The sequence below is a fragment of the Haemorhous mexicanus genome, chromosome 1 (genome assembly GCF_027477595.1).
Source record: "Haemorhous mexicanus isolate bHaeMex1 chromosome 1, bHaeMex1.pri, whole genome shotgun sequence".
In the NCBI taxonomy this organism is placed as follows: domain Eukaryota; kingdom Metazoa; phylum Chordata; class Aves; order Passeriformes; family Fringillidae; genus Haemorhous; species Haemorhous mexicanus.
The window spans coordinates 115,877,537-115,903,366 of record NC_082341.1 but is presented as its reverse complement, the minus strand read 5'-3'; the positions used below and the strand labels follow the sequence as shown (position 1 = coordinate 115,903,366).

Sequence of the window (25,830 nt, the reverse complement as noted above, 5' to 3'; positions counted from 1 at the left end):
GTTTTAATAGCTTCTCTAAGAATCAGTATTTTACATTCAAGTATTTTTAATTCCAAACAGAGGTTATCAAATGAAAAGGTGTGGTAATAAGGTAGGACACATCCTAGGAGAGTATGAAAACAAAGATGTTCTAAAAAAATACTACTTTCTGCTCCTGAGTGTAGAAGGACTGAAAGTACCTTTTAGCTAGAAAGAAAAACTTCAAACAACACAGTATTTTTCAAAGTAGTTATGGTACCTGCTGTGCTGCCTATTAACTGATGACATATGCCATGGCCCTTTTCATGAATGAGATGTGTCTCATCTCTTCACACAGTGCCTATATTGTTTTTCCTGTACTGCTGCGTAAGGTGCAAATTCCTGGGACGAGGAGCACATCTCATGGTATCACATATCCTGAGAAATATATACTTTATCAGAGAGCGAGAGTTTTAGCTCTTTTATCATGCAGCCAGAGGCAAAGTTTCATCTCCACAGTTATGTTTACTGTCAGTAGAGTGAGTCTATTCAGCTGACAGCCCAACTCCACTTCCCAGCTGAAAATCTGAATGGTTTTGTTGTTTAAAGGCCACTTGATTAATATGATTGGAGAGTAACTGTCACAGAGTTTTACTTTCAGTTGCACAGCCAATATTTTAAATCTTTTTGGACCTAAGACAGTTTTTTTTTCTTTCTTTTAAGCCTTTTTCTCCAAACCCATTTGTAGATGGAAACCTGAATTCTGTTTGCTAACAAAATCACAGAATCTTAGAATGGTTTGGGTTGGATGGGACATTAAAGACCATCTAGTTCCAACTCCTCTGCCAAAGGCAGGGACACCTTCCGCAACACCAGGTTGCTCAGAGTCCCATCCAACCTGGCCTTGAACACTTCCAGAGACGGGATTCACAGCTCCTCTGAAAAACCTGTTCCAGGGCTTCACCATCTATTTATTTCTTCCATGTATCTAACCTAAATTTCCCCTCTTTCTATTTGTACCTATTAGTCCTTGTCCTGTCACTACAGTTCCCAATGCAGAGTCCCTCTCCAGCCCCCTGGTAGGCCTCCTTCAGGTACTGGAAGGCTGCTGTGAGGTCTCCATGCAACCTTCTCTTCCCTGGGCTGAACAGTTCCACATTTGTCAGCCTGTCTTCATAGAGGAGGTGCTGCAGTCCCCTCAGCAACTTTGTGGCCTCCCTCTGGACTTGCTCCAACAAAATGCTGTGGTCAGGCTCTGGTCAGAGCACCTGGGAAGTGACAGGACACCAACAGAAGAATCTTGCTCATGCTCTGCTCTCCCACTGCCCTTTCTGGCCTCTAGCAAACACCCAGCTGCTACTTCTCATCACAGACATGAAGATTTGCATCTCTGCTGCTCCTTTTGTAAAGGAGTTGCCTACACACTTGCATTGTACTTCGGACGTCAAAGAGAGCACTGCGAGTCTCTGTTATGCCAACAGCTACATCAGTTTTAGGGTAAGTGCTGGCAACCTCAGCGCCATACAAGCAGAGATGACGACTCTGGCACCCAGCCTGGCCTGCACAGAAGTTATTTCTGTACACACGAAACCACTTGCGACAGCAATATAAACTCACAGTTGCTCGTATCTGCACATCAGCTTGTGCTGTTCAGCACCCTTCCTTTTTGTAACGTGAAGTTAACCATTTTCCTGCATTATTATATGGGAAATATGTTTATCCATGGAATTTATCAGTTACTCTCCTGTCTTAATTGAAATATTTTTGTCTAAGCAGCTGGTAATCCATTTATTCAGGTAGGATTTAAATTGAAATAATGACTGAGTTCAGCACAGCTTTCTGAAGCCCTTAATATATTGCTATACAAGGCCTGGGGATCACAACACAAATTACAGTATGCAGAACTAATGGCTTCCCTGAAGATGTCAGGAAGGCAACCTTTGTCTGGAATAAATTGCTGGGATGCAGGATGTCTTCTTTTTACTTGTTTCCAAACATGTATTCCTCTGTCAGGGGAAAATCTGCCTCACATTAATAAAAGGCTCTTTAATGAACCACTCAACTATGGTATTTTTAGTTGTTCAGTTGATGAATTTTATAACTTTGGAAAAAGTTTCTAGAGGGGAGTCACTGAGATATATTCCTACCCTCTCCATGCTCTTTATGCCTTGGCCAGGACATTTCTCATCGAGCAGTCAAAACCATGGGGTCCAGTGAAGCAAAATCATGACAAGCAAACACAGAAAATCTTATGAAGGAGATCAGAAAAAAACCCCAAAGCCTTGTTATTACAGACAATTGGGGGGAGGGCCTGTTGATTTATGCATCTCTTTAAGACGCTATGACTCCCACTTGGCAGAATTTTGTTTTTGTTTTCATCAGGTACAAGTTGAGTTTGTAAAAAACATGATTTCCTGCAAACTTTGCTTATTATTTATCCTTAAACCATTACTGCCAGAGAGGAAACTGGAGCAGGAGCAGTGAGTCTGAAAATAAGAAGGACTATATACAGATGATCTTTTGAGGGGAAAGTGATCTCACAGTATTATAAATTGCAAAGTTATTTTCCATCATAAAGAACTTATTTAGGCAGACCTAAGAGGATTGGAGGATCAATAGAGAAATGTATCCCGAAGTATTACGCAGCTTGGTCAAAAATATTAACTCTTTGCTAACCCAACCATGCAACATTCACATTGATCTCAAGCAAATCTACTCATGTGAATGAAGTACAGCAAGCATGGGGCATTTACTAAGTAGGAAATAACATTCATCTGACCACACTGAACAAAACAGACATTGAATCAAAAGGCTCTTTCTGAAGAAAAGGGAGATTGCTAAAAGAGAACAGCAACAACAAAAAATGCAGAGCTGAACAGAGGTGTAATCCTAACATCAAACACACTACTGACAGCAGGATTATTTTCTACTCAGTACTGGCCAATGCACCATAGCAAAAATTTTGAAATGTTCACATATTTATCTTCCTTCTGTTTGTCTTTTTCTGACATCTGTTCAGCTAAGGGCTGGAAGTATGGTAAAACCCAGGAGTTTTGAAAAGCAGTGCTTCATAAACTAAAATGGAAATGAACTTAGAATGTAAGCCACTTTCTTTCCCCTGAGACAGTGCTGTCCAAGAACAAGTAGAGTTCCTCTCCCACCCCCCGCCTGTCCTACCAGAGCGCTGCCAGAAGTGTAGATGTCATGCATACTTCATGTGAGAAAGACGGGAAAGCCCAGTGTGCTTCAGGATCCTCTATCAAGGTTGTTTTGAATGCTAAGCAGTGTAATTACTACAACAAACTGGAGGTTCTATCACTTTTACTCTACAAACCGCACTATATTGCAGAATTATTCCAGAGGAATTTAGGAATGAGAATGCTATGTGGTTTTGCTTTAGCAGCCTCAGTTTTTAAGAGACTGGAGATGTCAAAGTTCAGGCTGCCTGTGAAGCTGCAGCTTTGCCCTCAGTGTGTACAAGACTTAGGGGTACAGCATTTGACTTCTCAGCACACACCTGTGCACCCAAATCCACATGAAGACAAATACAGCAGAAACCTTGACAACTGCTCAAGGACCAAGAAACAATTTGGGTGCCACGAGCACATTTGGGAGACTCCCCAGCAGCACCTGTAGAGAGACTAGTTCCATCAAGGATCTTCCTCTGCAGCCAGTTCTTAACATAAGCTGCTCTGGATTTATTTTCCCTTGAGGGCTACTGTATAGGCCAAATGGGCAGATTTCCACAAGGACAAATAAGAGAAGTACTACTCATGCAAAGGTCATGTGTTCTACTGAAGTTTACATCCTTGTTCCAGTGTACAAGAACACTGAAGTACACCGAAGAAAATAACCCAAGGTTTTCTTTAAATGTGAAGAAACCCAACTTATTTTTATGCCAATCTTGTTCTCAGTCTTACTGAATCACTTTTGCTGAAATATTCCAAAAATACTCAGGCTGAGGTAAACAGCTGGCTAGAAAAATTTCAGTTCAGACATTAAAAGTTTTACAAATACTCTGAAAAACTTTAAGGTACTATAATGGGAACTGCTGGGCAACTTTCCTAATTGGTGGTGCTTCCAATCTATTATATAGTCAGGAATTTATATATTTTATTTATCACTATCTACTATACTATCAACTATCCTCCACTGAGCTGAAAACAAGCAGTAAAACAAAACCAGGAGGGAAGCAGAGAGCAGGCAGAGCTGCCAGGTGAACCAGGACAAGCCCAGTAAAATGGTTCTGTGGCCAGTCTAGCCAGTGAGAGACACTGAAGGACAGTTTTTGTGTCTGCCATGGCATTACAAAGCCATACCACACACATGCACACACACATCACCCTGACAGAGAAGGTTTCCACAACAGGAGTAATCTGTACCTCTCCCAAGGTCATGTGCCTGAAACCCACAGCCAGGCAGACTGACGCTCGAATACGAGTGGAGCCGTACAGACTGTCGAGATAAAATTATCACAGTCGTATTTCGGCAGATTGAAAAGAAACCTGAGATGCATGTTCAGATTAGCTCAAGAAATAGGATCCCTGGCCAAGCAACAGGCAATCCTATCAGCATGCTGTAAGGAAAACTCAAGCAGGTTTCACACAAACCAAACTCTGGAGAAAGAGGAACAAAATAGTTCCTACTTCTGAGGCAGTAAATGAGTGTTTCAGAGCCATGTGATGAGAGCGTGGTCAGGAATGTACCTCAGATCTCTCCGTGTGACTACAAAGAGCACTTGGCATTGAAGACTCCTTTCCAAATTCACCAAACAGACATAAAATGTTTCTGCAGTGACACATGCAGGACACAAAAGATCCCACCTAGGAGCTAATTTCTGAATGTACTGTTTACAACTCAGAACAACTCCAATGTACTGAAAACTGGTGAAGATTTAAGAGCGTGAATTTTTTCTGCTAACTCCAATATAAAAACCAATAAACATGTACCTTGTAATATGTCAAGACACTTTAGTGCAATTGTGTGAGCTATGACAAAACAACAAAGCTTTAGAACTTTGAAGTTTCCATTGTAATAAGTAGTGGGTATTACAGGAATCTGAGTATCTTCAGGCTAGGAAAGACTAGATTTAGGATTGCGATAACCTATTCAATTTCCTGAGGTCATAAAGTTAAGCTGTAAAGTTCTTGCATCAGGTCAAGAGAACTCCTGACACACCAGAAACTCTACTTCATGATGAATTACAGTCAGATAAAGCTGTCATTTGAGAGATTATAATACCAATGTTCTACTCAATAACTATACTTGTACAGGATGTTGCTTTTATGTCTGTAAGTGGGTTTTTGCACCTCTTACCTTCAGTAATGTGTGATCCTATCTTTGGAGTGCCTGTTACACTAATATGAAGTGACACTTCCTTACCAAGGGTTCAAATTTTGGCTGACCTTCCATTCTGCCCTGGACAGGTGAATGAATCGGACTGTCAATTTTGTAATAACGAGTTGAATTTTACTTTTAATAAGATTTCCAGTGCAGATTATTTTTGAGCCATTCTACCCATCAATTTTTTTATAGGGTCAAAAGAACTGTTGTTCTGGATCATGCATACGACAGCATAAAACAAGGATAAATTACAAGAGTTGATAAATAGGAGACAGAAGATAAGGAATTCACCTTCAATAAACAGTTGAACGTGAGTACTAAGGTTTGGCATTGAAAATAGAACAGGAGATACCTGGTAAACAGAGTAATGTGTGATTGCCATGTAGACTTACCATGGCCTTCAGAGTTAGAGGAAAATAGAACAGGAGATACCTGGTAAACAGAGTAATGTGTGATTGCCATGTAGACTTATCATGGCCTTCAGAGTTAGAGATGCTCAACATCTCTGAAAAAATACACAAAGAGTAATATTGCATTTAAAGCCATGGAAAGTTTATGTATGTAAATGACAGTAATGCACTGTCTCCTAGCACCAATATTTCCAGAGCATAAACAGGGATATTTAAGAGTGAAAAAGGAATGCATTAATGAATGAACAGATGTGCTTTCCAAAAAGCCATTAGAGCAGAGGGCAGTAGCTGTCAGAAGAAGGAGTGGGGGGGTGGGGGGTTCCTTTCCTAACACTCAGACAGTCTGATCTCTTTTGGGATTTGATCCCATGAGGAAAGCTAAACCACAAAGCCATCTTGGAATACCTTCATTTTGGTCTTTGTCAAAGACCATCTCCCCTCCCTGCCCCACAACCATACCATCCAGTTTATTCAAGAATAGAGCTGGCCAAGTGAAAACAAGAGGGAATGCCTTTCACCACTCCTCAAGCAGAGGGTTTGTGAACAGCACATACCCACAGCACTTTGGCCTACAGAGGGGTCATGAAAATGGGAGAAACAGAAGAATCACTGCAGAATGATCTGAAAGCACAGAGCATGAGCCATGTGGGGTATTCACCACAATGGGGCTGAGGATGGCATCACAGCCAAAAGAAATTTGGTTTCAATTGTAAAGCTCTCACGGTATCATCCCACTGATGTGATAGTTTTAGCCAAGTTTCACTAGACAAACTCATTTAAATATGCTTGCCATTTTAAATTCTGCTACAGGAATCACAACTGCTGCATTTTCCAGCATGACAAGTAGAATAGATTTAGTTTGGAACCAACTTACTTGTTGCACAGAGTTTTCTTTCTAGAAAAATGGCAGTTTCTTTTGCCCAAACTTTAGCACTTAAAAACAAGACAATTAAGAAGTGTTTAATCTGTTATCTCCTGCTGCTTTTGCCACTTTCTGCAATATTTGGAAAATTCTGCTCTTTATTTAAAAGCTGAGTTATCAGACGTGGTGAATAATTTCCCAACACATCTATCTGATTTGTTGCCTACATCAACAGGGAAATCAAATGACCCAGACTGTACCTCCATTCTACTAATGGAGTGGAAAGCTGCTTCAAAACAATTACAGTCTGCAGCTGGTCCTTTCCCTTGCTCTGTTTCCCCTCCAAAAAGGGGGAGCAGAGGCAGAGATGCCCAGGGAAGATTGCATCCCTGCATCTCTGCTCAGTGATGACAGAATTCTTAATGATAATATTTCTGCTCCAAAAGTGGGAGTCAGACCAGATGCTGTGCTGGAAAGGTCTCCCACTCTACTGGTTTCACCACAAACGTGCACCATTCCATGAATGTCTCCATGGGCCATGATTGACAAACCCCCATTTCTCTGCTTCTTCCCCAAGCTTTGCAGGTACAAGGCAGCTCTGAGTTGGTTTCAGCTTCAGTAGTTGCTAAAATGCTGTGCATCGTCACTGGGCACAGTGTGGTGCTAAGTGAACTCTGCAGCTCGTGACTGGCATTGAAGCACATCCCACCAGCCTGGGGAAGGGACAGAGGGCAGCTCATGTTGCTGCCTGCTGACACGTGTCCTGTGTCTGAATGGGGAGTGGGGACACTACACCTTCACACAGGCAATTCGAAACAAGATTTCTTGAGGCTTTCTTCCTTTCCCTTTCCCTTCCCTTCCCCATCCTGTCCTTTAAAAGAATGTATGTCTAAAGCCAACCCCAGTAAAGAAGTGATAGCTCAGCTAGATTTATCAGACTTCCGTCCATTTGAGAGATCTGCTTACAATGACCACAGAGCCTGGCTGTGAAAAGTGTCTCAGTAGACAAAGTCTTTGATCAAGATCAATTCTGTAGAAATAAAGAAGCACCAAGCACACTGTGGATTTCTCTTAAAGACAAAAGTTTGTTGAGTTTATCTGCACACATACATCTACATACGTGTACATACACATGCAGACATATACACTCATAGTCTAGACCTACCTTAACCTGCAGTCACCCAAACTACTATATTTGAGCTTTTGCTTTTCAAATCTGTAACAAGAATGTGAGGATGGAAACTGAAGAAAGTTTCAAAAGCCCACAAACATCCTCAATGAACAGGCTTTCCACATCCTCACATCCAGAGTATTAAAAAAAATATTTTAATAACTGACTCCTTATAAATGATTAATATATTGTATTGCATGTAAGTGCTCTTCTGTTTCTAGGAATATCTTGTTGGGTAATATCCTCATTTGTGATTCACTGCATGTTCTTTTATAATTGCAGTGAAACAATGGTTTCTGGGTAAGTGATTTTAAAAACTTTGTTGGGTGCTACAGGAGATCAAAGTATAATAAAACTTACATGGAAGCAAAAGTCGTGCATGAATAACAGCACCAGCTTTAACAAAGGACTGAATAAACACATGTAATTCTGAACAGGATGGACTGAATTTTTCATGCTGTCAATTCATCGTGGAAGGCTCCATTCAGATGAAAAGGCTGAGCAGATAAGCCTGAACATACCAGCACAACCCTTTACTCCAAAAACATACATACACAAGCCTGGATTCCCATGGGCAGGGAAACTGTCATTGCAAGATGCCAACATAGATCTTTACATGCAGAGTCTGGGAGCCTCTGAACAGAGAAAATGCAGCCTCAGCAAATATTAATGACTAAACCAGGCAGTCTTTATTTTAGTGAGCAGAGAAGTGGCCAGAGCAGCTGGGATAACCTCAAGTTCATATCACAGCACTATCAAGAAGCAGAAAACAACTACCAAATAAGTCAGATATGACACTTCAAGGTCTAGTCACCTGTTGTTTTGTTTAAGTGAGGGAAGACATTGAGGCAGTGGCTGGGAATGAAATTTTTCTTTGCTGTCAGAAATAAAAGGAATTCTTTTCTGTAAGCATGAAGTAAGTAGAGCACTGAACAACTCCTAACAGCAGAACATCCCCAAATTCAACCAAAATTCCTCACAGCTTCTCCAGAACTCCTACTACTTCAAATACAACCCTGGTGGGGAGTCCTGAATCTCACTTATCAGTCCCAAAAACTAGGAAAAAAAAGGGTTTTCAGCTTAGCCATATGCATTTGGAAGCAAAATGCTCAGCTGCAGGGCTTCATCATTTTTGACAGTAAAAGTAAATTGCAAGTGCAGTGATCAGCCAGTGAGCAGCAGTCTTTCTGGAATTAGTCACTCTTCCAGGCTGAACACAGAACATATAGGTAAGCTTATTGCTTCCCAAATATCAAATAAAAATAAAACACAAAGAGGACAGCCTAATTCTGACTTAAACAGTGGAGAAAAAGAACACAGAACAAAATGTGTCAAAAGTAAGGGGCCTTTTTTTTTCAGAAAATTATGGAGGTAAATGTTGTAGATTTGTTGAGGATAAAAGGAATGCAGCAAATAACATATTCTACCTATATAAAGTTTGGGTTTAAGCAGTTGTACTGAAATGCAGTGTTTTGAATGCAATATCCAAGTATCACAATAATCCATTAATACAGAGCAATATGGCTATTATTTTGTCAAAATTAAACTACAGAATGGAGAAATCTTAGAGGCCTAAATTGCTCTGGGATTTCTGTATAGCCTCTTTGCAGAAATACTAACCCAAAACGTAATGTGAAAAAAGCAGCAACTAAGGACATTCAGACAGAATGTCTTTCTTCATTCCCAGGTGAACAGAAAGCTCCATGACTTGTGTCCAAATATTTTGAAAGCACCAGCACAAAGGAGTGACAGGTATTAAAGACATCACCTACCTTCCATGATTACATGAACTGTATCAGATTGAAGAAATAAAACTTTTTTTCCCCCTTGCTATGGTACTTATTTTCATTTCCCTCAACAGCAATCTAGTCTTCTATGGATGCAGTGGCATTTTAAAACCTGAAGTGTGAAGGTCATGAACTGAATTAACACAAAGGGCAAAAAATAATTCAAAAAATATAGTACCAATATTTATATAGCAGTTTAACAGGCCATAATCATGATGAAGTCTGTGTAATTGTTTGTGTATATGAAGGGCTTCAGGGGGATGAAAACTGTAGTAAAATTTGATGTGCCTTTTAATCTCTGGATGATCTGCAAGGCCCTGCTTGCAGGAATAGTTCCTGCACTAGGAAACGCTGTTCTGTCACTGGGAGAAATATGCAGGTGAGACTGCCCAGCCATGTCTGAGCTATGGATGCCAGGAGCCATGCCAGGCCTGTGTGTGTGCCAAGGTGCCACCTCACAGCCTGGGACAGAACCAGGTAGGACCACCCCTACACCCTGCCCTTGCACTGCACTGAGGGAAATCCAGGAATACCAACAATACCAGACAAGTGGTGCATTCAACAGGCTCCTTGGTGTGGATAGTGGAAGGAGCAGGAAATGTGCAAAATGTGCCTGCTGTGCTGTTGGCACCAGGCAGGGACATGCGAGGCTGGTTCTCAGGAGGCTGAGGGATTGCAGGAAAAGGCTGCCATGTTGCTGTGCTTCTGCCTGCCCTCTTGGGTGTCAGCTCTCACCCAGCATCATCCCTCTCTCCCTGTGTCTGCGTGCGGTGGGACTCAGTGTTGCCTGCACTTTCATGCTCTGCCGTTATACAATACAAACAGGGAATGTTTTCTGCTGAGGCAACAGTCAGTACAAAGTGACCAGAAAGACCCCAAGCAAAAGCCACTCAGAACAACAAAAGAGAATTCAGGGTGCACAAAACAAGTCTACACTGTTAACAGGGTTGTGAATAACTTAACAGCCTTTTTCTACCTCTATCCTTTGAGCTTTAGTACCAAAAGGTATTAGGAAGCATTCAAAACACCTCGGCTTAATTCTAAGAGGCTAAAAATCTTAATAGAAATTGCATATGGAATTCCTTTTCTTTTTTAAGCTTCAGAAATGCATGCTTTGAAATCCCCAGTGCTGTTCCATCAATGTGGAGATAACTAAACGTAGCAAAGAGCAAAGGTATTACAGGGCAGATTCTTATCTACTTTTCATTACATTGTACAGCTGCTCACATCTGTACCATGCGTTCAAAGCTTGAACACAAACTGTTACTGTCTGACAAAAACTCTGCACTGTGTATCAATGAGCACCCAGCCATATTTTCAAAAGCAGGGTTTTTTTAACTCCAAGAAGAATGTTTTCAGACATAAATTGTATTTCTCCAAGCCACTGCCAGTACCCAAGCACTCCCCACAAAGAAAGGTAACACCACACCCTACCCGCAGAAATGATGCTCCTCCGATCGCTTGCTCTGTTCCCTGCTTCGTCTGCCTCAGAGTGCCCAGATCAGATCCTGCCCCGGAGAAAAAGCAGAGTCAAAGGCTTGTGATACTCAGAGCCAAGCCCTGGAGCCAGGCTGCAGGAGGATCAAGGAGAACTGGGCTGAAGCAGCATGGTTGGGAGATGTATCAAAGTATACTATTGCTCAGATATCACACATAGGTAACTGAAAGCATCTCAAGTTTGAAACTGCTGGTCACCATCTGGTGATAAAATATGGAGATGCCAAGTGAGTTAAAGCAAGCTTGTGCATACCAGCATATTTTAGTTACACTACAAAATGAAACCCATCATCACCTTCATTCATACTGTGGTGTCTGTCCCAGCATTGCAGTTTCATACAATTTGTGTTAACTTTTTCCCTCCTTAGCTTCAATTACAAGCCAATTTCATCTTTCCATCACATACACATAAACATAACCTTCCAATTCAAGACACTTCTCATACGAAAGGAAGTTAAATGCAAAAGAGAGCAGCTGAGACCTACAAAGTCATGCCACTCCTAAAAACAGGCACAGAAGTCAGGCATTGGCATGAATTTGCTAAATGATGCAGAATTAAAGTGTTAAAGGAAAAGACAGGAGTCTGGCCCTTCCCCTGCTTCACAACTCTTCAGTGTGAATTACAGAATCCTAGGAGAGCAGCAAGATGAGGCCTAGCTGACCTTTAAAATAATGAATAATTTCCTAACATGGCGAGAAGTTTTAAATATACGTAACAGCTTTAAACACCCAAAGCACTCCCCGTTTTAATTATTTTTGCTACATCTGAAATATTTGAGGAAAATGTAGATGATATCTCTAATTTGTTAATTACCAGCTGGCTCCTACCATGCATTATTAAGCTTCTGTGGCAGTGACTAATGCCTCTGACAATACTAAATTACCAACAACACCTTGTGGAGGAATGTGACCCGAGCAGCCTAGAAAGGACTACCTGCAGGTGTTCATTTTCAGATAAAGACGGTTTAGTAACTCAGGCATAGAGCAGTACCACAGTAATGCCAAGTCTAGAGGAGGAGGGCTGCACCCCAAACCCCACATGCTGCCTACCCCATGAGCACTGCCATGCCCCATGGCTGGAGTAACCCAGACACCTGCATCTCACTCCCTGCTCATGGCACGGATATGGAGGAGGAAGAGCATACAGGGCTTTTCTCTGGAGGTGCTTTAGCTGCAGCAGTGGCTCCTCGCTCAGTGGCTCAGGCAGGGGTGCTGGATGTGCAGAGATGCACCTTGCACCCGTGTTTGGGACTCCTCCACTTCCAGCCCAGCAGTCCCAAAGGCTTTGAAACAGGGAAGATGAAGACAAAGGAAATGTCATTGCCCACAGAAGGTCCCCCTGCACAGCTGCAGCCCAAGCACTGCCCTTTCCCTCTCACCTTTGAATACAAGTCTTTTTTTCCCTCCCCGCCCCCTTTCTTTTTTCTCTAAGCACTTTCTGCCAAATTGATTAAACTAATAACATTACAGCTTGAACAGGAACATACACATCTTAGTCGTAAGTGTGTGAAATAACATTGCTCTCCCTTCCAAGTCCTCCTGGAGTGGTTAGGAAATCCAGTCTTCTCTTGTGCATTTGCATTATAAAATTGCTGAACAAACCTATTCTGCTGTAAAGGGAAGGGACACATTTTCTTCCCTCCTCTAAGTAGGTCAATGAAAACATGATGTTGTGAAGATGAAACTGTTTTCCTACATCTTCTTTCCCCTAATGGCAGTTTCAAATCATTCCAATTTAATTATGTTTCTAGTGTGAGCATAGTAACACTGTAAGGTTATTAACAACTGATGTATTGGTGGTCCTAAAGTCTGGGTTTGTGCTTTCTTGAGGGCTTATTTTAGCCTTAGATATATACATGCAATTCCTACACATGGCCCATCATGGCACAGTTAAGAAAAGCCTGCAAAGAAATCTGGATGTGAAATGCAATGCATTATGAGGCACAAGAATTAAACACTCAGCTCTGAGACTGACACTGAGCTTCTACATGAATGTGATCTCCTTTTTAGGATGACATTCTGACTATCACCTCCTTTAAACCTGTGACCAGTGAACCTGCTCTGAATTAGCACTGGCATAAACAAAGCCAGAATATTTCCAATGGAACTACTCCAATTCATAGCACCTGGAGACTTCTCTAAGTGCATTTCATGAGGAGGGATTATCCAGTAGCTGAAGTGACATTCAACTTCCAGCTATAGTTATCTGAATACTAAATGCAAACTAACTAACTAACTAACTAACTAACTAATAAATACTAAATGGCAATAAAAAAAAACATTTCGGGGGAGACCACCCCTCTCCTCAATGAGAAAAAGGGCAGAAATTACATTTCACTAAAGTGAATATGTAGTGCCTAAAGTATTATCAAAAGAAATGTTAAAAAAAGGATGTTGCTTTTCTACTGTCTATTTCAGAACAGATGGTGTAAATTAGTTTTGTTCACATTATCTGAAAAAAGAAAAAAAATTAATTCACCTCCTGTAATGCCTGTTGCAAGCTCTCACTCACCCACACAAGAACTCCAAAGGCCCCCTTCTGCAGCCAAATGTTTGTCATAACGAAGGTTACACGCTCTCACAACCCACTCCTTGTATCCTTGTCCTGAAAACAACAGGCCTGCCTAGGACAGTAAAGCTAAGCACATACAAGTGGACATCACTCTGTCCTCAGTGTGAAATTTTTACTCTATGAAACCCCATGACTTCAAAGGAAACTCGGATTTCATCCGAAGAATCCAATTACATATTTCAGATTTAGGATGGACTGTCAAGTGCCAGCTGACAAAGTGATGTCCCCAAGTATTTCAGGACAATGATATTTGAGATGAAATGCAAAGCCAGCTGTTTATGCCTTATCTAAGGAACATTTCAAAATGAGGAAATTATATGATGATTAAGTGTCTCCCCCACCTCAGCAAAACACATTCCACTCGGCAGAGGTCTTTGCAACCAGAATTTAGAAACAATGTCTGTCATTAAAATAATTCCATGAGCAGTATTATCACCAGGATCATCAAATCATAGCGATGGTAGAAAAGATATGTAATCCACCTCCCACTGTGAGATAGAGTCAGATACATTTTGTTCATGTTTATTAAAGTCATTCCTAACACTTCCAGTGATGGAGACTCCACAAGATCCACTGGCAGGGTATTCTGTGGATAAAACTTTCATAGGGTTTACCTCCTCTTGTTTCATTTTAGATCCATTTCTCTTTGTCCACAGCACAAAAAAAGATTACTGGCCCAGTCTTGGCAACAGCCTGTACTGTGCTGTCTGTGCTGAAAACCTGCCTTTCTCCTACTCACTCCTCACCAGAATGCTCCTCCTTAGGCACAGAAAACGTAACCCTTTCAGGGTTTCCCCCTGGGCTATGTCCTATGGATCTCTGATCACTTTTCCTGCCCTCTTCTCCACATCCAAAGTGGTCAGCATTTTTTCCAAGAGCAGTGCTCCAAACTGAACACAGAACTCCAGCTGAGCACTCACCAGTGTGGGGATTGCTCCCTGCAGGCTGTGGGCCCACATGCAGCCCAATATTGTGCTTTCCTGTTTCCCCTTTCTATTGTGCAACAGCTCAACGTTGCCAATCCAGGTTCAACCAGAGCTCCACAGCAACCTCCACCCTTTCCTGAGGAGCTGCTGTCCCACTGGCTGCTCCTCAGCCAGTACTTGGTGACAACAGCTACAAGGATACAGCTCAGTGAACCTTCTGGAACTACACACAACCACTGCAGCCTCTGTGCACCTAAGAAGATAAAAATGCCCTTACAATGCTGATTCACAAAAGGCACCAAGTTGTGGGTAGTTTTTCATCAGCACACAGTGCAAAACACTGGAAAGCCATCAAGGACTGGCCAGTATTTGCATAAACTTCCCCACTTATTTGCTCTGTCTAGCAAGAGCAGGGTGAAAAACCAGGTAGGACTATTTTTCCAAGGCTGAAATACCCACTTTTATGTCCTTGCTCTGTACAGAGCCTGTCAGTATAGGCAGTCAAGCCTAGTACAAGCCCAAGCACTCACCTACAGTGGTGCACAACAGGAAAAGGATAGGACCAATGACCTGTGAAATAGGTATGGACAGACCTGGCTAGGCTGGGGTTCCTTTCTGGCAAAGCTTGGTTTCTCTTGGACATAACACAATGGATGTCTTCTTTTCTACTTCAGTATTTGGCAAAAGCTCAGGCTTTGTGCATAAGGAATTTATTTTTGCTTCCTGTAAATGAGAGTGGCATGAAAAATTATCTGTCTTCTTAGTTGATGGCTTTTTCATAGAGAATACACTGTTCCAACAAGAGTGGATATTAAAAAGTGTAACAGCAAAGATTAGGCCTATTCACTCCCAGTTACCACCAAGTTGAGAGTAACTACACATGACAATCAGCCACCACCTATCCCCCCTTCCATGAAAATGTACTTTCCTGCAAAGAGTTCAAATGAGCCTGGAACTATTATTTTTTCCAATAGTCTTTAATCTCTAAAACTTTTAATTCTATTTAGGAATACATTACAAGATTTAATGTAGGTGAAAAACTTATATTTTGGATTCTCTTCAACTATCCACTGTCTTCTTTATTTATTTATTGTATGATTTCTGAAATCCTATTTACTATCACCTAGGGTCACATAATTGCTATTTGTCATTATCATTTTAGCAATTTTCTTCTGTGTATGCCCACTTCCTACTATAAAACTATTTTTTCAGATACTCAGCTAGATTTTATGGCTGACCTGAAAATTTATATATCAAATATCAGAGTGAGGTGGAATGCATTATTTACACATTTTCAGCAATTTTCAAAGCTGAAGTTATGGAAGAGTTTCATCTGCGCTAAAAGAAATCTTTAATTATTCTTCTGCTGAGAAGCCTTCATTTCTCCATTGTTTCATACAAAAAATTCTGTAGGCAGATATAACAGTTACTTTCCATTCCCTATCACCGAACAGCCACTGAATTTATTGACAGAAGTCACACTCCATCCCCAAGGATGGCTCACAGGAAGTTTTAGAGCTTACAAGTGCAAGTGATTGCCCTGGCAGCTGAAGGTCTGCACCTTGCTGACGACTTCTGTTTTGAACTGACGTGGGTCTGTGGGAGACATGCTCGGGGGGCTCCTTGCAAGCCACACACAACGTCTTGTATTTGAAGAGATGTCTCCTTCAGAAATTTCCTCCCCTAGACTCCCTAGGCAAGCAGAGGAGATGGAGCAAGAACTGCTGCTGAATTTCCATTTCTGAAAGTGCTGCCAGCCTGCCCCGCTTGTTCTGACTGTGTTTGATGGGTCACCCAACTCTATGGCTGGAATCAGGGGGAAGACAACTCAGAGCTTTGGATGAAGATGCCTGGAAGGTCATAGAGAAAGAAAGATGGGAAGCCAGGACACAGAACAAGTTGTAGGGAAAGTAACATGATAGACAGAATTATCAGAAGCAGGGGTTTTAAGCAAAAAAATTTGGCCTGTTTACAGAATAGCCTGGCAGAGAACATAGCTTGACTCTCAGCTTTGTTAGGTTCTCCCTGCATTCCTGTACCAACCAGCATAATACAATTTATAGCTGCATGAAGCTGATGTGATTTATTTTCTCCAAAGATACAGGGAAACTGATCCAAATTTTAAGAACAAAAATAAAATCATAAAGCACTTTGCATTTTGTTAGATCTGGTTGGAAATTTGTGTGATCTGTTTGGGAACAAGATTGTCGGTGTATACTCAATAAAAGTTAAGTATTTTCTATCATAAGAACAATTAAAAATATACATCAAATACCAAGATAAAGGACTGGCCAGCTCTCCTAGACTCATTTTTCAAGTAGGTGAGAAAGCTTTCAGTCATAAAAGATAGTTAGGATTCCACGTTTAAAAAGTGACAAGATTTCAGAATTATCAACTCACAAGTTAAAAAACAATTAAATCAATGTGTTGCCTTTGACATTTAACATATTTTTTTAGATGTAAAGGTAGTCATTCTCAAGTCAATTCACAGGAAAAAACAGAATGATCTAAAAGCAGGGAATGGATTGTATTTCTGTATTATACAAATTATACACTAGGTCTCTTAATCCAATATAAATGTATTGTGAATTAGACAGAAACAGGGGGGCAGAAACTATTGATAGCCAAATAATCATTGCTTCATAAATCTGGAAAGAATCAAATTGTTCCCTGATCTTCTTCCAAGGACACTGTTGCATTAAGAATGAACATGCACTGAAAAGGTAGTAATTACTAGAAAGCACATACTTCTGTTACAAGAGGAATTTTTAAAATGTAGCAGGAAAGCCCAAGATTACTAATTCTATTTGCAGGTGTTACTTGGTAAAGTGTACTCAAGGACAACTTCACTCCAAGCATGTTGCTCTGTGCTTTGCCTTTGCTTTCTTTCATTGTGTTTAAAAAAATCTAGTCACAAGTCGTCATCAAATTGCTTTGTAAGTCTACGTGCTGACAGACTTTTCTGTCTCTGTTTCATTTTTCTCTCCCTTTTTTTTTAAAGATTCTACTTAGTGCAAATTTTCTTACAAATTTACAGAGGCCAGACTAGTGTTATCCTTACCATAAAAAGAAAATAGGAGTGCAGCGTGTAGGTACTACTTTTCATCCCTTGATCCTCGAGCACTTCAAAGAACCAGGCAAGTATCACCATCACTGCTCTCAGAATGGGACACACCAAAACCCTCTCCATCCATGACTTGACAAAGATCACAGACACAGTAGCTGACTTGTTCCCTCCACTGCCCCAGGGAAGGTTATGTTCAGCAAACAGCTATCAGCACGCCAGCAAATGAATTAATAAAGAAAGAGTCATCATTTCCACTGCTTTCCTATTTCTTTATTACACAGAGTATAATGCCCAAATCAACTTTTAGAGCAAGAGGCCACATAATTGGTTCAGACACAGGAAGGAGACAGTAAAACTCAGTTTCCTGTAAGATCCCCTGCCAGGAATGATGGTTTTTCAAGACTGTTAGGTGTTGGGCATTCTCTCAACCACCACAGCTGCAATTAGATGCATTTTTAAGCATCCTATTAGTGGGAAGTATCACTGTGTTTCCAGGTAAGTCACTGCATACCATAATCATTAGCCGGGAAGTCCTTTATTTCCTGATGCAGCAGGAGCCGGAATGAATAGTAAGTGCAGGAGATCCGATATCCCTCGGACAGGCAATTTCCTTGGGCTTCTACTCATGGGCTCAGAGGTGATAATATGGCTGCATATGACATAATAATTGCATTCATTTGGGGGTTGGGTGGGTTTGTGTTTTTTTTAAAGAATTACAAAATTACAGAATTGAGGCTTTCTACAGTGTGGTGCACCATACAGCACTAGGAGAAGAATCAAGAAAGGAAAATAAAGGAAATTGTATCACTATAAGCTGCTTCTTCGGAGCTCAGAAAAACCAGCACATTGTCAGGGAACTGTGGGGAAATAGTCCTTAAATTCCTTACCAACCAGCTCCCATTCTCTTATGGCACTTCCATTCTCTTATTTATGGCAAAATGACCGCTGCAAAAAGCTTGAAGATGAGGCTAGAAGCAAAGTTTTACAAAGGCAAAAAAGATCACGACAGAAAGAAAATGGAAACCATGTACAGGAACTGTAAAATCTAGCAAGAATGTATTTTTAATACCCGTAAGCACATCCTTGCTACTGGTTTTCGCATGGTTTGCAAAGAAAAAATTGTAGGATCTATTAAAGGGGAAAAATGCTGCAAACCCATTTTGACCTCAAAAAGAACAATGTTTTCAAACTCTCATGACAAAGTCACAACAAAATGGTACAAAAAGGGAGGGACACAACCAACCTCCATGAGAATGGGACATGCCACCAGCCATGACAAAGCAGTGCTTCTCCCTAGGAGACACCAAAAAGTCAGCTCCTCGGAACAGGAAAGCATGGCAAATGCTGACAACACTACTGTACCAGCATCAGAGCAGCACCTCAACCACTCACAAGCCTGCAACCAGGAGGCACCAGCTTCATCAATGTTCTGACCCCTGCTGGATCCCCCTGAAGATCAGCACCTTCATGATCTCTCCTCTCTCTGCAGCAGCAAGAGGCAAGGACAGGGGACAGGCTCCCTCTCACTGTCCCAAACCCTCTGTCTCAGCAGCACTTCTCCATTTCCCCCTGTGTGGGATTATTGGGGGTTCTGGGAAATGTGAGGAAGCGTAGGGAAAGCTGCAGTGAGGAAGGAAGACCAGAAGATCAAGAAGAGGGTGTCACCACCCTAGCAACACCTTGTTACAAAAGCCTTTTAGAAAGTAATGTCTGCTTCTCTCTCCTTCCTCCCTCTCCACTCCCCAACAAATCCTAGTCACCTAAGGAGCACAAGGCTAGTGAGGGAGAATGGGGCAGGGAGAGGAGGGCAAGTAGAAGAAAGAGGTTCTAGTCCTTGTGTCATGTCCTGATAAAGCTACCACGCCCTTACCCCTGACCCAAAAAACCTCACTCAGTATTACTCTGCTCTGTAGTACCATTATCACTGAGTGCAGTACCACACTCGCCCTAATCAGGAAAAATTCACTCACTGCAGTACCATACATGCAGTACCACACTCACCCTAATCAGGAAAAATTCACCCTAACAGCTGGCCAAGGATTTTCCACTTCAGTAAATATGCCAACATTATAATAATTTAGAATTTGTATCAAATACAAAGATTCTGTAGGAAAATACCACTTCATTGAAAGTTTTCCATTTATTGCTTGGACAATTGGAAAATATTATTTCAGGTGAATTAGGTAGACCAGAACACTTTAAAAAGTCAATCTAATACCACAATGTAGTTCTTTACCCTGGGAACATCCTGTTCCGGGGTCAGATGCTCATTCCCTTCCAGGAGTGAGGTTTTTCAGACAGCTTAACTTCCCAGAATTCAAAGCATGTTTCTTTGTGACAAAGCTCTCCAGTGCCTCTTGGACATTTAATTATGGGAGAAGGGTCTCAGATAATGAAATGGGAACATCATGCTCCTGAACTATAACTTCTGAAAAGCAATACACTGTGGTAGGGAAATGCAATTAAATTTTGAACTGACTCAGGAATTTCCCATGGAACATTAATTCTATTTTCTGCTCACCTCTGAATGTCAGTCTATTTTTCTCTTTCAGTTTAGGAAGCTTATAAAAGGTGCAGTGAACCCCTACTTCTAAATCTGTGAATTCTCCCTCCCTCCTTGGGGAGGCCATAGGTATGGGAAGAGTGCATCTGCAAACAGAAGCCTATTGTGTTAAACCTTATCAGAGGCGATGCCTAGCCCAAGGAACTGCTACCTAGATACCCAACACAGAGAAATAATTAAGGTATTTTGACCCCCTTCCAGCCCCTTCTGGTCTGCAGGGGCTTTGAGAGCTCACATAACTTGCATGAAGCTGCACAGGACCTCATGCAAGAGCCAGAAACTAACCACAACTTCACCAAGACTCACTGCAAGTTTTACTCATCTTGACATTTTTTGTCTCAAAGGTCTTCCACTTCAATGCTAAAACAAATATTACAGTAATTCCTTGATGTATTGTTAAAAATTTCTTTCATGTAAGCAGCTGTTGGCCCGGAAATTTAGCCCAGGACTGAAGCATTGAGCTAGTCAGAGTTACTTAAAAGAACACCCAGCTACTAAAAACTGTAAAAGAACTGGCTTGGATTTCATTTCTCATCCCTACATCTGTTTTTTGAGCCAGATTTACCTTAAAGGTTATCTGTCTCTTTCTTCTCCATCCCCTGCACTTAATCATACAAAAAACACTTCACAGCAGATTTGCTCATCTAAATGCACCCAAATGTTTTGCAAAATTCAGGCAAGCTGACCACTAGGGATGAACTCCATCAAATTCCAGAAAGATACAAAGATACCAGACACATCATCTTTCCCTGAAACAGAGGGACTGTTTCTATTTTAGTTCACCCACTTTCACATATTTTGCATGACACAGACTGCCATTATATGCATCTCTTGAGCAGTGATATCCATAACCAAAAATGTCAGGCGTCTCAGTTATCCGCAGACAGCACCTATTTCCTATGGTTATTATGGGCAGTACTAACACGTCAGGAATTCTGAGTATGTTTGGGTGAACTGACACCAGATCCTAAGTTAGGAGCTCCTCTACTATGAGTGTAAAACACACATGCCCTGAAAAAATGGTATAAACAATGCTGACATTTAGACGACACACACTCAAAGCCCAGATTCAGATGAAACTCTCAGACTACAAGTTCTTGCTATATAACAAATAGTACATCTGACTTCCAAATGAGTTGCTGTATTTTAAAATCCTTTTGGACATAGGAACACCACAACTTCACTAGAAATATTTCAGAAACTGCCAGAAAAAGACATTGATCAATGAGGCAATGTATTTGCCAGATACTGAAATGACTTCTGATAAGTTCTAGAAAGAACATGATAGTGAATTTGTGAGTAAAAAAAAGGAAATTGAGGCTATCTAAGTGAGGACTACCAGGGAAATGCACAGATTTTAAAATTACTGCTAGAAGGACTTTGTTCAAAGCAAATGATAGCGAAAATGTTTGCTGTTTTTTCTTAAAACAAAAATCAAACTCCCAGTAAAAGCATTATTTGGGAACAAACAAACAAGAAGGTTAAATTTAATTAACCCTGTGCTGTGATCAAATTCACCCATGAGGAAATAGTTTGTAAATGAAACCATGGCCAAACAAGCAAGCAAACATTGATTACATCCTCTCCAACATGGAAAACAGCTCGCGTTTCAACTTTGTAATAATAAGCAGCAACATTTCAAACAGCATGTCGCACTAACGAAGAGCAAAGGTATATAACAAAAATCATCTGTTAGGAACACAGCACTCTAAACCATAATGGCAAAACAAAGCCCAAGGCTCCCTAAGTATGCCAAGAAAAGTTAACACTTCACAGAGGAAAAAAGTTCAAATGCTCCATATGGGGAAAACGGGAGACTAAATCGCCCGGGGTAAGCATTACTTAAGTATCCACCTCATCCTAGAGGAACTGCCAGAGTGCTTTGAAGGCAGCAGGAAAGCCCAGAGGAACCACCCTAGTAAATGCAGAGGCAAGCTTCCTACTTACCCCACTGTATGCACCATGATCTCTTTTGCCACCTTAGTAATTCCCAGGAATCCAGAATGATGTTATTTTTTAGGGAATATTACAGCTGCTAGAGGAGACAGAGGCAAGCTGACAAGCAGAACTTTGCGAGAAGCCAGGCAGAAGAGGGATGAATTTAAACCTTGGCTCAAGATGCTGTGTATTCTGCGTCTATCTTTAACTTCTAAATGATTTGGTTTCACATTCCTCTAAGTCCTGCTGGCAGATGCCTTCGTGGAGCTTTACCAATCGCAGGCACCCTGCCCCCTCTCCTCCTCTATCCCTCCACCTCCCTCCCTCCCATCCTCCCAAGCTGCCACTCCACCCCCATCTGCCCCATCCCCACCTCTCCTCACTCCCTCACACACATACACACACACGCAGAGGGTTGGCTGGCAGGATTTCTCGGGCTTCCAGCCTCGGCTGCCCGCCCACGTCTGAGGGAGCCGCCCGCCCGCCCGCCGCGCCGCCGGGCACCGGGGCCAGCGGCCGGCCCGGCGAGCAGCGCCTCACGGAGCCTTCGGAAATCGGAGCAGGTACCTGAAATCGCAGCCTGTGCCCACTCAGGCAGGGTCCCAGAGCCCCAGCGCCACCGACCGAGCCGCGGTCCTTAGCGGGACCCCCGGGGCGCATCTTCCGCAGGGGATCCCGGGCAACACGAGCTGGAGGGCTGGAGCAAGGCAGCAATTCACCCGCTGCTGCACGGAGGTTCGGCAGAGACCCATCTGCAAGCTAACAGCACTTCCGACTGCACAGGCGGCTTTATGGAGGAAGGCCATTTTAACAAACAAACAAAAAAAAAACCCCAAAAAACTAACCCAAAATAAAATATATAATAAAAAGAACTTTGTACCAGACCCTGACCAGGAAGCTTCTAAACTTCACTCTTAGCCCGTGGCTCCTTACAGTAACAATGCATTGCAATGTTGTTTAGACTCTAAACTAACTAGACTACAGATTAATGATAGAATTCTAGGTGACTGAAGTGCGGGAAAAACTCCTTCCATGTAACTCTGAAAGTCAGTATCCCTACCAGAGGCTGCTAGTGTTGACATAAACCCCTGACTCTAAAGATCAGCATTTTGAAGCAGGAGATTTTAATGCTCAAATGCATATTCAGTTGAAAACTGCCTGCCATTCAAGTCTGCCTTATGTCAGACATGGGTGGGAGCGGAACAAGCCACAAGACTTTAGGTAAAATGTGTTTTTTAACACTTATTATTGAACACTTTCAGCTGCAACAGGAAAATACCAATTGCCAGTCACACCAATTCAATCAGAATAACCTGGTAAATGTGTCTCTCTTCTTGGAATCTTCAGCCTTTGTCTGAGCTGCTGCCAAGAGGGGGTTGTAGGGATGTGGCCAAGCAAGCAGCGAGCACAGGTTGGGGGCAGAGGGGGCAAAGCCAAGCTGTGCCCATAATCCCTTGGCTGAAAACACGGTTTGAAAATGCCTTGCCAATGCCCAATTTCATGGGGCATTATGCTTTTCAGAACACCAATGTTGAGAGGCTGGACTGATACAGTAGTAAAAGTGGTCAAGCATTTACTTCAGGCTAATGAAGGAAATTGGTCAAACTTTGAAAGGTCTCAAGGGGGGGTAAAAAAAGTCAGCCAAAGGGCTGTATCATAGGGCTTATTAAGAAAGTCTCCACATCTACTGCCTGCTTGATAACATGGATAAAAATAAGTGTGTTTGAGAACACATATAGCATATATAGTCTGATGAAAAACAGTAACTCCACAGTAATTTTCATGGTCAGTCTGCATACACTGAAAGGCAAGAGCTCTTCTTAACCTGGATTGAGGTTTGTGGGCCTGGAAGTGTTGCCAGCAACACAGAAACATTAAATAACAAATCAGCTGACAACTCCTGCAAAGTTGAAAGATTTCTTTTGAATCACTAACATTTGTTACTATTAGCAAAGCCAGACGCCATTATGTTCAATACCTGCCTTCCAGAGCGTGTTAAAAACTCCAGCTAAACATGCCATGGCCTTCCTGCCGGTTGAGGAAGAAGTCACTTCACTGCTTTTTCTCAGGATTCCTGATACAACAGTTCAGGGCATGTGTCTATTATTCAGGTTGAGGAGCTGCAGCGAACAGTAGGAAAGCTGCCTTGTCTGGCACTGCTTTCTGACAGAGCCACTTCTAACACCGCTGGCTTATAAACCCCTCAGAGCACAGAAAATCAGAGCCAGAGAATTCCTGTTCAAATGGTGCAACTTCATATAATGCAGTATGTACATCAAGTAATTCTTTTTCCCATTTGTTTGTAAAGATGTCAGCCTTGAACGGCAGACAATCACTAGAAGCAGAGACCAACTGTTAACATTAGGTTTTAAAAAGTACAGTGCTTAAGATGCTCAGAGAGACAAAAAGAAAAAAGAAAAGTCTTTGTGCCTTTGTGGCTGAGGGCTCCCTTCTAATTAGGGCAACAAGGAAGGAAGAAAGAAGCACCCTGTGGAAGAAAGTGTGATGGACAAATGTGGTGATTCAAAAATGAAGTCATGAACAGGAAGGATTAGGACTGAGCTGTTTATAGGACTTCAGACTACCTCTAGAGAGTGCTTAAGTGTTAGGGAAAACAATGGCAGGGAAATCCATGGAAGTACATCCACGCTTTTATCTAAGCTTGTGCGTTTCCCTTAGTAGATACAGAGGGAAAAGAGATTTGGCTTTGAATCCTCTAAATGGCCACTGTGTGCTTCCTGTGCCTCCTAAGAGGGTATTTAAAAACCTAAGAGTATGGGGAGGGGAAGAACTTTGGAAAATGATGCTGGAAGTTACTGAGAAACCTTGGATGTCAACATGGACAGCATGATCCCAATCCCATGAATGAGACAGCCAGAGGTCATATATCCAAAAACCGTATCACACAAGCCAAAGGAGAAGACAGGTGTCCGGTTTCCTCAGATGAAGAACTGTGCAGTAATACCAGGGTCTAATGTGCAACAGAGTGTACAGCTGCAGGATTTACCACTGCTGTGACAGGGAATACTACTCTCCCAGCAGGGTCTGCTGCTTATAGCCAGCATCAAGTGAAACACATCAGGGACTTCTGTGGCATTGGATTTGAGATCTATGAAAATTTATTAAGTTCTTGTGGAGGGGTGGGAGCTCAAGTTGGAGCTGACATGGGAGCAGACAAGGGAGTGGCAGAGAGGAGAGAGTAATCTGGTACCAGTGACAAGTGTAAAGAGGTAACATGTTTGGAGCCATGTGACTTCCTATCCATTCCCAATTTAGCCAAGTGCCTAAGAGGCATGATCTGTCCCTTCATGTTTAGCTATTTTTAACACGCACAGAATTTGCTCTTTGTCTCCCCTTGTCTGTCACTGTCTTCAATTCAGTAGCCTTGGCAGTCTTAAGATTTGGGCTTACTGGGACAAGCAACATCTTCTACCCTACGGGCTCAATCTTTCTAGGTCTTACTCAAGAGTATTTCTTCCTCTTTGGAATGATCTTGTTAACCTCTGCTGATATTTCAGCACAGGTTTGTCCAAGAGTAAGAGTTCAGGAGTAGGGACTGTAATTGCACTGGCAGGCACGGAGCTCCTGCCCATCACAATGATTCAGCACTGTTTATTCAGTATTGCTCGACCTGCACAGCCCTCACTGCCCCAGGTGACCTACAGCCAAGCCTACTCAGCTATGTACTTACACCAACAGGGCTCTCCAAAATGATCCAGCAGGTGGGGTTTGACCA

The 25,830-nt window shown here is 42.0% G+C and overlaps 1 protein-coding gene across 8 annotated transcripts in view; it reads right to left on the bottom strand.

Moving 5' to 3' along the window:
- DTNA (dystrobrevin alpha) overlaps nucleotides 1–25,830 on the bottom strand; it is a 223,238-nt gene that overhangs the window by 158,638 nt on the left and 38,770 nt on the right. For 2 of the 8 annotated variants that reach the window (XM_059860118.1, XM_059860131.1), the window contains exon 2: nucleotides 10,966–11,039. The exons of 2 other annotated variants lie outside the window; for them this stretch is intronic. Coding sequence is in view for 1 of the 6 variants with exons in the window: in XM_059860094.1 (XP_059716077.1) it covers nucleotides 22,104–22,120 (17 nt within the window). In the remaining 5 variants the exon portion in view is untranslated. Of the gene's footprint in view, nucleotides 1–10,965; nucleotides 11,040–22,103; nucleotides 22,391–22,661; nucleotides 22,682–25,830 lie in introns of those variants that run through there. 4 more of the 8 variants (XM_059860139.1, XM_059860122.1, XM_059860111.1 and 1 more) reach the window with 4 other exon arrangements.